At 37.7% G+C, this 16,545-nt stretch overlaps 2 protein-coding genes and 1 non-coding gene across 3 annotated transcripts in view; 1 reads left to right on the top strand and 2 right to left on the bottom strand.

Moving 5' to 3' along the window:
* Positions 1–16,545, bottom strand: part of LOC110381946 (alanine--tRNA ligase, mitochondrial) — a 317,119-nt gene that overhangs the window by 285,471 nt on the left and 15,103 nt on the right. The gene's annotated exons all lie outside the window — the stretch shown is intronic.
* LOC110381935 (transcription termination factor 2) lies at positions 55–16,201 on the bottom strand. The gene is made up of 19 exons (XM_064039928.1): positions 15,953–16,201; positions 15,485–15,586; positions 15,070–15,144; positions 14,216–14,790; positions 13,544–13,927; positions 12,239–12,445; positions 10,210–10,339; positions 9,378–9,497; positions 8,423–8,623; positions 7,859–7,969; positions 7,084–7,283; positions 6,440–6,649; positions 5,844–6,035; positions 5,183–5,321; positions 4,641–4,825; positions 4,027–4,210; positions 3,450–3,613; positions 2,833–2,990; positions 55–1,191 (listed from the first exon to the last, which is right to left on the bottom strand). The coding sequence occupies exons 1-19, from the start codon at positions 16,110–16,112 to the stop codon at positions 1,038–1,040; spliced, it is 3,651 nt and encodes a 1,216-aa protein (XP_063895998.1). The 5' UTR covers positions 16,113–16,201; the 3' UTR covers positions 55–1,037.
* On the top strand, positions 8,969–9,040 carry Trnae-uuc (transfer RNA glutamic acid (anticodon UUC)). Its single transcript has one exon. It is a non-coding gene; the product is annotated as a tRNA-Glu (tRNA).

Genomic DNA, 16,545 nt, shown 5'->3' with positions numbered 1-16,545 from the left:
AATAAATATATAGCTTTTTCTAGAGTTAGTTTGAAAGTTAAGTAAAAAGTAAAATAAGATTACATAATTATTTATTGTATAACAATTATTAAAATAATCACTATCAAAAATAATCCTTTACATCTACTTAGTTAAATCTATATTGTACAGTATTAAAATCATAATTAAATGTATCGATAAATGCATGTCAGTGGAAAAGAAATATGGTGTCTTTTGAAAACTAAGGAATAAAAATTTAATAATAGAGGCCTTTACGTCTGTTTGAATGTCCATTGAAATATAAAATAACGAATGTCCTAAAACCTAAGTCATAACTAGAACTATTGTTTATTGTGAAGTTATTTAAATCACAGTTAATTATTTAACTAGAATTACTTCCTGAAAAAATATTAAAGTTTGTTTTGGTTGAAGAGTTAACTTATATTTAACGTGTACAATTATAATGGCACGATTCTTAAACAATTCTAAAGGTACTAATCGTTTAAAGGAACTCCTGGAGTTATTGAGGACATTCAGGATCCTACTTACATTAAATTAAAAACATAAGGCCCTTAATTCCAAAGGTAAAACATATGGGGGCCGAACACTGAAACGCCTCTTTTCACGCTTACGTAAAGGCCCAGTTGCACCTTTTAACTATAATGATAACCAAACCATAACCAGCTGTGTACTTGCTTTACTGGACAAATCGGCGACTTGATAAATAAAATGTTTTTTTTTTCTTAAAGTTTAAATATTTTTATTGTCATAACGAATGTACTTACTAATATTTATTAGTGATATCTATTTTTATTTATTTATTATTAGTGATATCTTGCCGAAAGGGACTCTGCTTTACCCAACAATTTTGCTGTAGTAGCTTTTAGTTGCTAATTTGTATGAAATATTAGCTCTAACAAATACGGTTTGACAAACAAGATTCGGCTATCGTTATAGTTAAATGACGCAACTTATCGTAAAACTCAAAGTTAAATAATATCAGTATTTCGAGGTCTATTGGGCCACCTAAAGTTAACAAATCTTTGAGTATTTGGGGTCTATTGGCCCATATTAAACAGTATTTTGAGATCTTCAATAGAAAGTTTGGATTTATCGGAGTTCTTAGCGCCGGTGAGCACGTTCTCTGCTAACTCCAGTTTAGCTTGCTGAAGCTTTCTGATGGACTGTTCTACTGTGTCCACGCACATAAACCTGTGGAGAAGAAAGAGGAATTATTATATCTTGCATGTCTTAAGTGTGGGTTAAAACTTTTTGTCGTCGCTGCGTATTCAAATTCATTCTGCTTCATAAAAGCTTCTTAACCCTTGACGTAGCGAAGAGGCTTAAACCAACTAACGATGAAAGAGTAGCAGCAATAGGCAGAAAGATAAGACTGATCATGTTATTTTTGTACCTAGACTAGTAATAAAAAGTTCAACATTATTTGTTTGTCTTTTTGTTCCAATGAATGGCAAGCTCGAAAGAATTTTTCAGTGTTAGATTGTCCACTTCCACACATCGAGGGACGCTACTTTAGATACGGGAGCACAAAGTAGATCTCGGGGGGCTTGGGTAGTTGAAACCGCAGAAACCTCGGGCTGTTTAAAAATATTAGAAGATTGATTTTTTAACCGCCTACTAAAAAGTTTCTAGAGAATGTGTTCTATTAAAATAAATACTTTGAATTTCTCCATAACATAATTGCCCCAAATTACATGACGACGTCACCTTTCTCGGTGGTACAAGTATGTGGTATGCGGCTAATGCGAGGAGTTGGCACGAAACGCAACCAATTACAACAATGACTTTCAAACGCGCTGAGATTCATTGAGATGCTATGTGCATGTGCCACATTTTTTGAGGACAAAAAGCTCTGTTTCTTGGTTAAGATATTGTGTATTTTATTTTATTTAATAAAAAATTTAAATACGGCATAATACAATAAAAGTATAGTGTTTTTTTACGACATTGACACATCAGAACATTAATTATGTTGTGCTTTTGTTATCTATTTTAACCGATTTCCAAAAAGGAGGTGCCCAATTCCATTGTGTATATTTTTTTCCCGATTTTAATTATTCATAATTTATTCTGCAACCGTAACTTTAACATTATTGTATTTAAAAATCGTGAAACATACAAAATGTTTTGATTGCTCATTTTTCTTGTGAAATTACGTATACCGACCGACATTCCTTATGTGACTCTTACAAGAAAAATGAATCTCATTTGTTAATTCAGTTGAATCGTTTTCACAGTAGAGCGTGCCAAAGAGTACATAAATGCTATATGCTTAAACATTTTACTTACGTTCATCACATCACGGTAGGTATCATATTGTTACAGGACACTTGAAATGCAATCAAAGTTTTTACAGTTTTGAGACCTGGCATACGGTTTCATGTAATTTTGAACTGGAGCACTTTTTATCCGAAAAAAATACCGCATCCTAATCAATTCATTTGTTTAAGATCTGCAGTGCTACAGACAGGCAGACACATAGCAGTCAAACTTGTAAGTAGCTGAGATAAGCGGGTTCAAGCAAACAAACAAAGTCTTCAGATTTATGATATTAGAATAGATTATTATCGACATCTGGATACTGGCCAGATATAAGATAGGCTAACTGCTTGAATGCTGCTAATTAGAGATCATCCTCCGAGCCTTTTCCCAATCATGTTGGGGTCGGCTTCCAGTCTAACCGGATTCAGCTGAGTACCAGTGCTTTACAAGAAGCGACTACGTAATTAAATCTAATTAGAGATCAATAGAAAATAAATTGTGTCTGCGTGGATCCGCGCACCGCGCAAAAATTCATTCACATACTTCAGCGTAACCAAAAGTTCAACTTACCGGTATATATTGACATCCTTAGTCTGTCCGACGCGATATATCCTGTCCTGCGCCTGCTCCTCAAGCTGAGGGTTCCAGTGAGGGTCGAGCAGGAGGAGGTGGTTCGCGCCACATAAGTTCAGGCCCACGCCACCAGCGCAGAGGGAGAGGAGCATCACCTGCGGAACCCCAAAAGTTGGTTAGCACATCAAGAATACAAAACATACCGGCCGAATGAGAACCTCCTCCTTTTTGGGAAGTCGGTAAAAAAATTGACAACATATACGCCAGACATTCGAATTCTAAAACTTCTTGTTATAATATATACTTAGCTACTTTTGAACTGTAATACAATTTAATATGTTCATGTAGTCGTTTTGGAAATCGTGATGCTTTCAGCAACTTTTTCACTATGCCTCCGGAAATACAGCCCAGTATACTGCCCTGTATGCATAGCGTCTTGAATCCGACAACATGTTCTAGTGAAGACAAGTCAAATGTCGAGATCAAAATGTGTGTCTGAAATCGCCAATCCTCCTTGAGCAGACGTGGTGATTAACAATAATTTCTTACTTGAATGATAAAAGGCCTGTTCCCTGCAGTGAGACAACAAAAAAAGCTGATGATGATGATATTACCTTAACATCGCTATTGGGATCGTTAAGCTTGGCGAGTAGCGGCGGCCGCGAGGCGACGGGCACGTTGCCGTCTAGCGTCACGCACTTCACGCGAGCTGCACGGAGCTGCCCTTCCACCAGGCGTAGCACTGATGTCCATTGGGATACTATTACTGCTTTGTCACCTGAAAAAAATATGCTGTTACAGAGACAAATACTTCGTGTATTGGAAAATATTAAAGTTAGGTGTTAAGCAATTGATAGTTTTATTTTACGACGCTCGCATCGTTCTATCATCGCTGCGTTAAATGAATGAAAACTAAATAAAAATTAGGCTATTTTGAAAATTATTACACTAAAAAACCATACCAAAACTATAAAAAATTCAAACTAAAGAGACACACTGAATCGTTCTGTCATGATTTCATTATCCTCTACGACAGTATCAGTAAGGTGGCTTTATTGTTAGCATGGCGGCCACAGCCAATCAAACCCGTCCCTTTTGGACAAACATTTCTCAATATAAATCTTATAATTTAATAAAATATATAAAGGCCTATGTGAAATAAAAAGATTTTGATTTTTGATTTTGATATACCTTTATTAGCAAAAACCTCCTTATTCAGACACTCCATGACGGCAGATATCTTGGAGGAAGGTCGGGACAGCTCGAAGACAGGGTTGTTGGGCGACAGCACTGAGCGGATAGCCTCGGCTGCTGTCGTACCTTCTTGAGGACCTGGCTCCTCTTCATCATCTTCCAGATCTTCGCCATTTTTGCCCTGTGACACGGAGAGTTACATTTTGTGGTAATGGTATAAGATGTTTGTTTGACAAAAGCGGGTGAGCCTTAGGTACTGTAGTATGTAAATGTTCTATCAGCCAATGACATTTAAGATCCACCTTTAGTATATCACATGGAAGTATATAGGGGAAGTAAATAAGGGATTATAATGTAGGTAAGTAAATAAGGAAGTACGTAGGGGTGGTCCATTAGGAAGTACATAAGGTAGTAAATGGAGGGATTGCATAAGGGAGTACATTAAGGGAATAAATAGGGGGTTACACAGAGAAAGTACATAAAAGAATACATTGGGGAGTAAACCCTCATTTACCCCTTGTCGACCTATGTACTCGACTACATAGGATAAGTAGATAAAGGAGACGTAGAGGGGGTACATAAGAGAGTATATATGGGGTACAACCACTGACCTTCCTCTTGGAGTCTTCCAGCGACAGCTTGTTGAGGTCTGCCAGCAGGTCCTGTCCGGCAGGGTCCTCGGGCATGTCGGCGCTGTCCTCGTCCAGCATGGCGGCGATGAGGCCGCAGTGGCAGCACACTTGCCGCAGTCGCAGCAGCAGCACCAAGATCTCGTGGGACTTTACTGGTTTTGCTCCTGAATTATATAAATGAATAAAATGATAATTTTTTGCAAGTAAGCAAACTCTTCATACATTATATAATTATGATTATATAGATCTATATGATTGTAATTTGCGACAGTAAACTGACATTATGTCAGAATAGTATAGCTTTGGTTGTATTATACACGTGTTATTTTTTGTTAAAGGTGTTACCAGACTTGCATGAAACAAGCCGTTATTTAGTGGAACATTGAGTTAAATAACAGTAAGTAGTAATTAATAATTAGGGTCAGCCTTGAGCCTATACATCACCAAATCCTAATAATTTGTGACTTTATAAACATGGGTTATGTTATAAAAATAACAACAGGTTTATGTTTAGCTCGTACCTTGTAAAGCGATCATTTTCTTATGCATCTTGGCGTAGGCGCTGTCTTTCCCGGCGGTGGAGAAGCCTTCCGCGTCGGCATTCTTCTCCGCGCGCTGGTGGAGAAACTGAGCGAACAGCGTCTTGGAGAATACCAGCACCTGGTAATTAAATATAATAATAAAATACGTAAGTGAAGATCACCTAAGTCATCTATTGGGCCCATTCGTAAATATATTGGCGTCGGCAATCACCAGATGATGCTGCTAACCAGTATTGTTATGGACATGGACCTCTTTAATCCAGTAATCTGGACATAAAAATACTTCTGGGTTACTGACTAGATTTCTGATCAGACAGGCAGGACACCGACATTTACGTGCTCTCCGATGCACGGGTGTATCAATCACTAACTTCCAGCCTACGGGTTACTTGATAAAAAAATCTAAAACCTACAAAGAGATTTTGGCCCAATCTGGTAATCGGACCTGGACCTGAGATGTTGTGCACAGCAACCGCGCTATGCGACAGCTACACCAACAAGACAGTCAAACTTCCCCTGTGTACTCCTCCTACGTACCTGACTCTTATGTACTTTCCTTATATATTCCTTATATTTTCCCTATATCTTCACTTATATTCTTCCTAACTCTAGTAAGTATATTATGTCATTAGATGCTGACCTTCTGATAGACGTTCATCTCAGCTGACGTCAACGTGACCTGCTTGAGATGAGCAGCCCGCTTCGGCAGGCAGGCGAGCTGTCCTTTCTGTTGCAACTGCACTTTAGTGCGCCGTAGTAGTAAGCACTGCATTATAGTGTTCAGACGCTCTTGACCGCCTAGGGATTTGTTGTCGATCCATTTCTTCCACATCTGTGGGTGAAGAAAAATCAATTTAGTTTTTTTTTAGGGTAATAACTTAATTAGTTTTGGCTTAAAAACTCCATGGTTTGATATCTCCATCAAGGTAAACAACACATCACATTCTGTGCATCGAGCTGAGTGTACAGGAATGTTAGATACTTCGATAACTATACATATTATGTATATACCGGAGCCATAATATGTATAGTTATCGCTACCATATTATGGTAGCGACTGTAGCGAGTGGCTCCGGTATATAAAATCTTTATTTCCATTAAATATTGTATTTCTACAAAGGCTAAATATGGATGAGAAAATTGTGTAACATTTACGTCTATCATCTGATCATAACATAAAATAAGACCGTTTTATAAAATGTCCAGAGAATTTACAATATGGTTACAGAAGCTTACAGTAAGATCATCAAAGGGGGAACATCTGAGGAACTTGAGCAGCGCAAACAGGTCCAAGTCCTTGTTCTGTACCGGTGTGCCAGTGAGGCACCAGCGCCGGCTCGCGTGGAGGGACGTCACCGCGTTACAAGTTGCAGACTTGTGGTTGCGGACCACGTGGGCTTCGTCCAGGATTACTCGGCGCCAGGCTATGCGCATTAAGACTCCGTTCTGTGAGAAATAACACATAAATAATTTATTTGTTTAGTAGAGGAATTATCCACATTAATGTTTGTTTGTTTGAAAGGAATAGGCTCTGGAACTACTGAAAAGATTTGAACAATTCTTTCACCATTGGAAAGCTACACTATCCCCGATTCACATAGGTTATATTTGGGGAACTACTACTGCTCGAACCCAAATAAATAGTCCGGATAGTAGTTCCCCAAACGAGACAAGAATGAAACCGCGGGTAAACAACTAGTAATATGTTATATAAAAGTAGTTAAGAGTTGATAGAAAGACATTACATTAGTATTAATTAAATTATTTACTACCTAATGGACAGAAGTTAAAAAAAAAACTTATTTTACATTTTATTTTCAATCATTTACATGTTTTTCTTTTCAGTCATTTACATGTTTTATTTTCTAAACAGTCTTTACCTTCTCATGGTCCCTCTGCATGATATGGTAGGTAGTGACCACGAGGTCGTACGTGGCGAGTCGGTGCGGCAGCTGCGCCCGCGCGGCGCCGTGGTGCAGGCACACCGACAGTGCATGAGAGGTGCAGTGCTTCGTTACTTCCGCGGCCCATTGCTGCATGAGGGATGCTGGGCAGACGACTAGGGTGCCGCCGCGGGTTACTGGGCAGAAGAGGGGGTATTTTTGAGTAGCTATGTGGGAGGTTTTGGGTAGGCAATAAGTATGGTTGTCGTTATATGACTTTACTTCTCTGAAGTTAGTAACTAGCAACCGGGCAATAGTCAAAATGTGCTGAGTATCCGTGAAACATCAAGGCAGTGGTCCGAGTTACGGCAAGAAAATTACTGTCAACGATTTACTGCACTACCCTACCTTATCTACACCCCTTTATGCTACCCCTTTGTACTCCCTTATACAGACTCCCTATGTACTGAATAAATGACTAATTTTGTTCCCTACTCCCCTAAATATTCTATATACTCTTATACAGATTTGTACTTTTCAACCATATCGGATATGTTCTTCGGCTCAATCAACTAACTTCAGGCAGTGGTCAGAACAAAGAAAGACAAGAAACGAGTGCAACTCCTATAAATCGGCGACTTTGGACCGCTCAGCCAAACACATATTATAATAATTTTTTAATAACATATTTTGCGGACCACAAAATATTTAATGAAAAAATAATATGAAACATGTAAAAAACAACACAACTAAATAAGTAAGTAAAACTCACGTTTCTTCGGCCGTTCATCGTCGTCGTCTTCATCGTCATCGATCTTGTCTTCCTTGTCGCTCACGATCAGAGCTATCATGGTGATCGTCTTGCCCAGACCCATGTCATCCGCTGCAGAGGAGTAGGTACAGATTATGTAAGTGGATAATATGGTGTTGTATTGATAAACTAGCTTTCAACAGCAGTTTTATGCGTGTTCCGAGAAAGCTACTTCTCACATCCGAAGAATCAATTGGGTTTCTCGATAAACGGACTTTCTTACACTGATTTTTTTTTAAATCAGTAATTTCGTGATTAGCTGTTTCAAACAAAAAAAAAACACTTCCATTTATAGTACAGTAGTAAAGTAGTATAGACATGATGAAGTCAACATTTTTAATGACGTCTGAAAGTAACGTAGCTATTTACTGTTCCTGAAATAAATTGGACAGAATTATGAGGTGAGATGAAGATTGAAAAATACTGTAAGGCTTTGTAGATGCTGTTTGAGGCTGGTGCGGCATCAGCTTGGACCTCATGGCCCTGGGGCTGGTGGCTGCAACTCCTCACACGGGTACTACATACCCAGTATACCGGCGCGAGGTCTCTGCGTCTCCCGCCAGCGCAGCCAGGCGAGCGCGTGCAGCTGGTGCGGCATCAGCTTGGACCTCATGGCCCTGGGGGGTTTTGCCTCCTGGCTCTCGGCTGGACGGGATCCCATGGACTCGTACAGGTCTCGGAGACGGTCCAGGATTAGGTTGCGTTCCGCCATGTGAGTGGCCATTGCTAACGGAGAATAAATAAAATAAAAATAATTTTCGGGAGATGATAGAATTTATTCTAGGGAAAGAGCTCCATATAATAGTCTTCACATTTCATATAGCCAAACAAAATTAATTTCTAAAAAAGTACTTGGATTATCAGGATTTACAGGTCACATGATACATGGCCGGTTAAACCTAGTTGTATTCGGCTAAACCTATTCAAGAAATTGAGAGAGAAGTTACAACTGTACATACAATATGTAAAAACGTTTGAAATGAAAATAAAAATCTAGCCAATATTTGTTTTATCGTCACATCCATCGCGTGATTTCGGATACCGCAACCAAAAATCGACATTCTAAACATCTCCCGTATGGTCTAGTGGCTAGGATACCTGGCTTTCACCCAGGAGGCTCGGGTTCGATTCCCGGTACGGGAAAATTATTTTTGAACTTCAAACATCACTTTTTTTCTAATAACAGTTACATAAATGATTAATGCATTAGTTAATTTCTTTTACTATTACATAATTAAATAGGTACTATTATATTTATTTTGATAATGTGTAAGTTTGGCTAGAATCTTGTTGCTTGTAAGATGGCAGCATATAGTTTTGGATTGGAGTATTTGGTGGGGTAAAGGCAAGAAGATGATAAATACAAATTTTTGTGTGCAAATGAAAGATTAAAAGTCGATTTTGTTTTAGACAGATGTAAGCAGCAAAACCTACACATTTGAGTTATTTGCGTAAAAATAACTATTACTATATTACTCACCCTGCTTGCCAAACATCCGAGGCTGTACAGCATTGCTGGCCTTCTGCAGCTCTTCCCAGCTGGGGCCCTTCTCCTTGCCATTGAACCCGTCTCTAGCGATATCTGCTGCCGTGGGATTTTCTGAGAAAATTAATAAAAAGTTAGCAATAAATAACATGACAGTGTTTTTCTATAGAAGCTGGATTCTTTACTACAATTTTTATATTTGAGCCATTTAACGCCTCACGCATGCTTAGTAAGTAGTATTTTGTTATCACATTTTTTTACTATTTTCCAACTTCCGACAAGCAAAGCTCCTCGACAAGAGGTGTACGTATAAATGCACAAGGAGTCAAATGTCTTACTTTAGGAATGCAAAGTTAACTGGTGGTTAATGTAGTACCAGATACTGTAGTGCAAAAAATATACAAAAAAACGAGGCGAAGACCTCAACCATTGCGGTCTCACCAGGCGTCCGGCAAGGACTTCATGTCCATCTCTTCAGGAGATACTGGATATTTCCAGTAAGAGGCAGTTACCTGGTTCCACCACCATGCTGGCGACCTTGTCTCCCTGGCGCCGCACCTGCTCCTCCAGCTGCGACAGTCTGTCTATCAGCTTACTGCCGCCGTCCGGCAAGGACTTCATGTCCATCTCTTCAGGAGATACTGGATATTTCCAGTAAGAGGCAGTTACCTGGTTCCACCACCATGCTGGCGACCTTGTCTCCCTGGCGCCGCACCTGCTCCTCCAGCTGCGACAGTCTGTCTATCAGCTTACTGCCGCCGTCCGGCAAGGACTTCATGTCCATCTCTTCAGGAGATACTGGATATTTCCAGTAAGAAGCAGTTACCTGGTTCCACCACCATGCTGGCGACCTTGTCTCCCTGGCGCCGCACCTGCTCCTCCAGCTGCGACAGTCTGTCTATCAGCTTACTGCCGCCGTCCGGCAAGGACTTCATGTCCATCTCTTCTAAGAGGTACTGGAAAAAATATAGTTTTTAAGATGCGAGTCCACAGAATGAGATGAATAAAATTGTGACTGGCTCTTAGAAATGTTTTATCGAAATCGGCTCAGCCGTTTTTAAGTAGCTTTTTTATCAACAGCTGCACGTATGTCAGGCACAAAACTTACATTTACCTACAAATCATTACATTAACTACGAGGGTCACACTGAAAGTTTTTAGAACTGGCCACTTATAAACAATATAATAAAAAAATAATTCTAAAATTCGAAAATATAACTCTTTATAGTAAGTTCAATTCAGTCGTGCGCGCGGCCTTATGTGTGGGTAACCCTTGTACATATACAGTGACTTTGTGTACGTGACAAGAGGTACAGTCGGGTACAATACAGTTATTTAGGGGTTGTATACGGGTGTTTAAAGAAAAACAGTTATTGCGTAATTTAATGTTTATTTATTTATAATGATTATGAATCGCTACTTGAAAATTCAAATGATTAATTTTCGGATTCCCTACTCTTTAAGGTGAATTATAAATTCTGACTCCATGTCAAAATGTGTATAGTATTCTTCTTTTTTCTTTTGTAAGTACATGTCGACAAGTATTACCCCACATCCCTTCATCAATTTGACTTAAACGTTCATTTATGAGTTTCATTATTTCCGTCTTATTTTGGTCGACATTATGCGAAGCAATTTAATTTTTTAAAATTCCCCACACATTTTGTTTACATTATTATACTAGATTATACCTCTTTTTACATTCTTAGTCCACACTTTTATTTATTGTCCGCGTACCCCGAGCTAGAAAATATGTAAGGAGTATTTAATTCATCTTAGATATTACACCTCATTTATTTCTTAGATGCTGTCAATTTCAATTTGAAAAGACGTATGAGAAAATAAAGAAAAACCATATTTAATAATAATAAAAAGCTTTGAATGTTGTTTCATTTTTTGAAACGCTTTACTTGACTCCTTAATAATTTCTCCGTGAAGAACTAGACATTTTCGTAAACGACTGTACCCATAGCAAAAAGCGTTAAGAACACGTCATGATCGGACGACGTCACTGTCACACGAATGAAAGTTGTATATTTACAAGCCGACGCACACATAGGGCCGCGCGCAAATCTGAGTTGAACTATATATACCAATATAATTGAGTATATATTTAATTCATTTGTCATTTGTTTTACGATTTGGTGGCAAATTGAAAATTGTCTGTGTCACGTCAACATGAATTTAACACGAGAAAATTTTCGTGCAATGATTTTTTATGACTTTCGATGTCATTTAAGTCAACAAGAAAGTTATGATAGACTACGATTGGCCTTTCACGAGGAAGCCCCATCTCGTGCGACTGTTTACAACTGGTTTAATGAGTTTAAACGTGGTCGCACTAATCTCACTGATGATTTACCTGAGGGACGGCCTTCTACGGCGACGACTGAAGATAACATCTGTGTTGTGCGGCGTATGATAGAGACTGATCGAAGAGTGACCTATCAGCAGATTCGGACAAGCTTAGGCATCGTTATGAGTCAAGTGCACAAAATCCTCCACGAACATTAAGCGGTCAGGAAGCTTTGCGCCTGGTGGATACCTCATAATTTGACTGAGGCTCAAAAACTCCATAGTGTGGATTGGTGCCGTAAAATGATTAAAAGATTTAACGGAGGTGACTCAAATGCTGTGTTCGACGTACTAACACTACAATAAAACATATAATAAAACGAATAACTGGCTAATGTAACCAGTTTCTGATTTTCTAAGAACTTTCAGTTTGACCCTCGTATAATGAACATAAATAGTAAAAAAACTCCACCAACATATTTTCTTCTGTCATGGAAGACCAAATAACAAAAAATATTTAACTAATACAACCCTGTATAAAATATAAAGTCACAACTTACCCTAATATTCTTCAAATCCTCTTTCAAAGCATCTAACTTCATCAGCTCTGCCTCTCTAACCTGTTTCTTGACATACACCACCTGTTGGTTAGGATAGCTCGGTGGTGCCAGGTACTTGGTGATCGTTTTAGATGGTGGCTCCGGGTCCTCATGTTTGGACTTCCGGGATGAGGGTTTGGGGTTGGGAGACTTCTTCTCTTGCTTGGGCTGGAAGATAGTTATGTGAGGGTCATTTGCACAAAGAACTGTGGAGGTTATATCAGTTCACATTAATGCTGGTGCTAAAGGCGGACTTTCTTTTAAAAATAAAAAAGATAGGTTTTGTCAATTTGTCCTAACAGAATAAACACAAGTTTAACCTATAGAAGTTTTTTATTTCAGTAGAATCCGAGATACCGGCACCCTATGGTATGCGCTATCGGTCCCCTAGCGAGTTACGCGTTGTAACAGTACAAATCTTTTATTCGAAATAGTAAATTTTTGGCAATCTCAAGAAAAGCAGTTATTTTAAAACATGTATGTACTATCAAAAATGTTCGCGTATTGTTAGCCAACTTTATTATTATTCCTATTCAGGAAATTATCGACTGAACTTACATTTACTGGCCAATAAACATGACTAAAAACGTATACTTACGAGTTTGAGTTTCGGACTTTTAATCATTATGTCGTAATTTTGTATTCACTTCACAAAAATATAATCTTTCTTGGCAGTAGGATAATAACACATTAGCAAACAATTTGCAAGTCCTAATATAATATTTACACAATAACATAGAACACGATATAAATAATTCACGTACAAAACAATTATAAATTAAATTCAATACGACCGGCGCATGAGTTGGCGTGACAAAAACCGTTGAAATACGACTGGGTTAAATTCTTTGCGCATCTACCCTCTTATGTTGATATTTTATTACTAACGAGTTAGTAAAACTTGTGCTAATTTTCGTCGTACCTGCCTACTAAATATAATAAATAAATATGTTTTTTTACTATTAAAAAGTTAGTTTCTTCGATTTAGTTTTGTGAAGTAATAATTTTGCATATGATATAAGAATTATCGAAATTATTGATTGTTTCTATGCTATAAACTTCGCTAGTGAACTTTTAATACTTCGTAGACTTTCATTTTTCCGCGGTTCCATTCGCATACTGTGACTCTGTGAGAACTACTCCGCGCACCTTTTAAAAGGTAGCCTACAGCCTTCCTCAAAAAATGGGCAAGCTAACACTAAAATGAGATTAACATGTACAAACAAAAAAACTTTAGCTTTAGTATAGTTTATAAAAATCACTTACCACATAATCATCATCATCATCACTACTCAGCGCAATGATCTCCGGCTTCGAATCAATAATTGTCACATCATCATCGTACCGAATAAAATTCTCCTTCACCTTATTTGTCAACAACTTATTTAAGACCTTATTCTTAAGACTAGTAGACGCATTCTTCTCTGTATCATTTATTATGATACACTCATCTTTATTTCCTATAGACTTTCTAATGGTCGGTTCATTGGTAATATCTTGTAGTGGACTTGAAAATGGTGAACATGAGATCTTTGAAGAGTCTGAGTCTTCTACGGTCTTTTCAGGAGTTTTGGGAGGGAGGAAGGTTTCGGGAAGATCTGTGAGACTGGCTGTTCCGTGGTCTGATCCGTGGTGGGAGTTTCGGTGGCTCTGAAATAAATGGTATATATTATGGAATAGTAGAAAAGTGTACAAAAATTAATTAATTAAAATAATAAGTATGTTGTCAGGTCTTTACTGAAAAATTGTATGAAACCATAACCCCTGATTTTTTAAATTAATCCTTCTGAAACACAGGGGATATTGTCATGATATATTGGTTAACCCATCAACCGACAGACCGCGATAAGCGTTTCTTAACGTTATGATTAATCATTCTGTGCTACTGCAGCTTAGCCACAAGTTGAGCAGTATTAAGTAAATCTACTAGGTACTTACATCATCAGACTGAATAAAGTCCGACTCATCACTGTCATTATCCTTCGGTATCACACCCATGATACTCATACGCGTCGCTCTGGACATCACCATTGCATCCTCATCTATTCCATATTCTTCTGTATTGTCACCATCTTCCACAGCCTCACTGCCATCCGTGTCATCATATCTTAATGAACCGGTTCTATCTGCCTTCGTTTTCTCATCATCAGTGTCCGCTTGTGCACTAGTATCAGACTTAGCTTTCTCATCACTGTCTTCTCGTACACTATCATCCGTCTTTGCTTCATCATCATCACTGTCCGTTTCACCAACAGACTTGTCAGCCTCCGGTTCATCAACCATACTGCAATCCTTAACATTCTGGTTATTTCCCGTATCGATCTTCAACGGCGTATCCTTCATACATAATAACTTCTTATGCTTATCGTGCTCTATGATTATAGAGTTTTCAGTGTCTGAGTCAATGAGTACCATACGTTTCTTTGTTTTACGTCCAATGATGGATTCATTGCCGTCGTTCGATTTCTTTCTCATCGGTCTGCGTTTTGGTACTATTTCCGGTGATACTGCTTCTGTGAGAAATAAGATTCAAGTTATAATTTAGTTGTTACAAGGTACTGTAAAAATATTCCATACTAGAAGTTCCTCATGATTCCACCCTAGTCACAAGAAAACTGGGTAGCCAGTAGTACCCAATAAAAATATCTTGCTCAAGCTCTAGACATTGCTTCATGAGATTTAATGCTAAACCTGACAGAAAGAGCTACTTTTGCATTTACAAAATGAGTAAGGATTACACCAATGCAACTGAAAGTTAAGAAAACTTTCAGTGAAAAAAATTTCTTTCATACCTTCTTCAGAAGAGCTCAACACTACTTTATTAAAAGACTCTGATTGTCTTCTAATGCTGCCTCTATTACTTGCATCTGTATGAAAAAAAGTAAAAGGTTTTTATTACAAGAAGATATTTTTATACAACTTTTAAGCTAGGTGCATGGTCCAAGGAGTGGATCTTAAAGAGAAAGAGAAAGAAACTTCCATTCTTTTCAATGTTTATTAAAATTTATCAATAGACTAACTGATCCCTATTGGCCCACCCAGTTACTGGGAAAAAAACCTATACTAACTACAAATTTTCACACTTAAGACTATCTCTGTAACTAATTTCATCAAAATCGGTCCAGTAGTTTTGGCATGAAGTCTGAACAGTCACACAGAGATACTTTTGCATTTATAGCATTAATTACGATAAATAAGTAGTCTTACCATCCTCACTGCTGGATATAACATGGCTGTCTGCAACACTGCTGCGCCCAACCACTGATCTAGACAGATTCTGTGGTTTACTCTGCTCTGCTTCATTCTCATCTACAAAATGTATACAACAGACTTTACATTGTCTTTATGAAGATCTAAGTTTCGAATGTAAATATTTTTGAGTTATTGATTTGGGTTATTTACTTTTATTGCTTATCTAAGTTTTGTTGTCAAAGTCTTAAGTAAGAGGCATAACTTAGCTAGAGCTAGGGCTAAGGAACATTACAATCTCCGACTAAATAAACGAAATAGTTTTAGGCAGGATAAATAAGTGTAAAATACCAAAATGTGTAAATATACCAAAATACATCCCATGTAACTTACAGGAAACGAGTTATGATTATTTTTGTTCATGAAAATGTTAAATCATTAGTAGTTTGTATCATTCTAATTTAATAAATGAATGAATTAGATTACCTTCTGTTGTAGATTCGTCAGATTCTGGTACGAAAATAGTATGATTCTTCTTCTTCAAACCAAGGGATTCGTCAGCTAAACTATTGTCAATAAATTCCGATCCGGAATCGCTGCTATCAGCAGCCGTCTCATTACGATATTCAAAGAATGAATTCTCCATTGTACGCACTAAATAGCAAAACTATTATTTCAAAATAATGACCATACTCAGGCATAACCATTCAAAACAATTTTTGAAACTTGATTGTCGTTTTACACGTTTTGTTTGCTCTTGCGTAGAAACTTTGAAAAGTTTTGATTGACAGTTGTGTAGGTTGTAAAGTAGTTAATAAATTAACAACATTACAATAAAATAACAAAACTGAGGCAAAACATAGTCATCAAATAATACACAAGTCATTTAAATTATTTCAAAGCCATTCATTTTTTAACTACTTTTAGTTTTTTTATGACTTTTGTGTTCGACTGCAGGCTGTTTAATCTGTGTAAAGTTGTCAAAATCAAACGCCATCTCGCTCGCGTACAGCGTTCCAGTTCCATTAATGAATGATTTCTAGATTTCTAGCTTGTTTTTAGTTAATTATATACATTGT

The sequence above is a fragment of the Helicoverpa armigera genome, chromosome 20, assembly GCF_030705265.1.
Source record: "Helicoverpa armigera isolate CAAS_96S chromosome 20, ASM3070526v1, whole genome shotgun sequence".
NCBI lineage: Eukaryota > Metazoa > Arthropoda > Insecta > Lepidoptera > Noctuidae > Helicoverpa > Helicoverpa armigera.
This window is presented reverse-complemented; position numbering and strand designations above follow the sequence as displayed.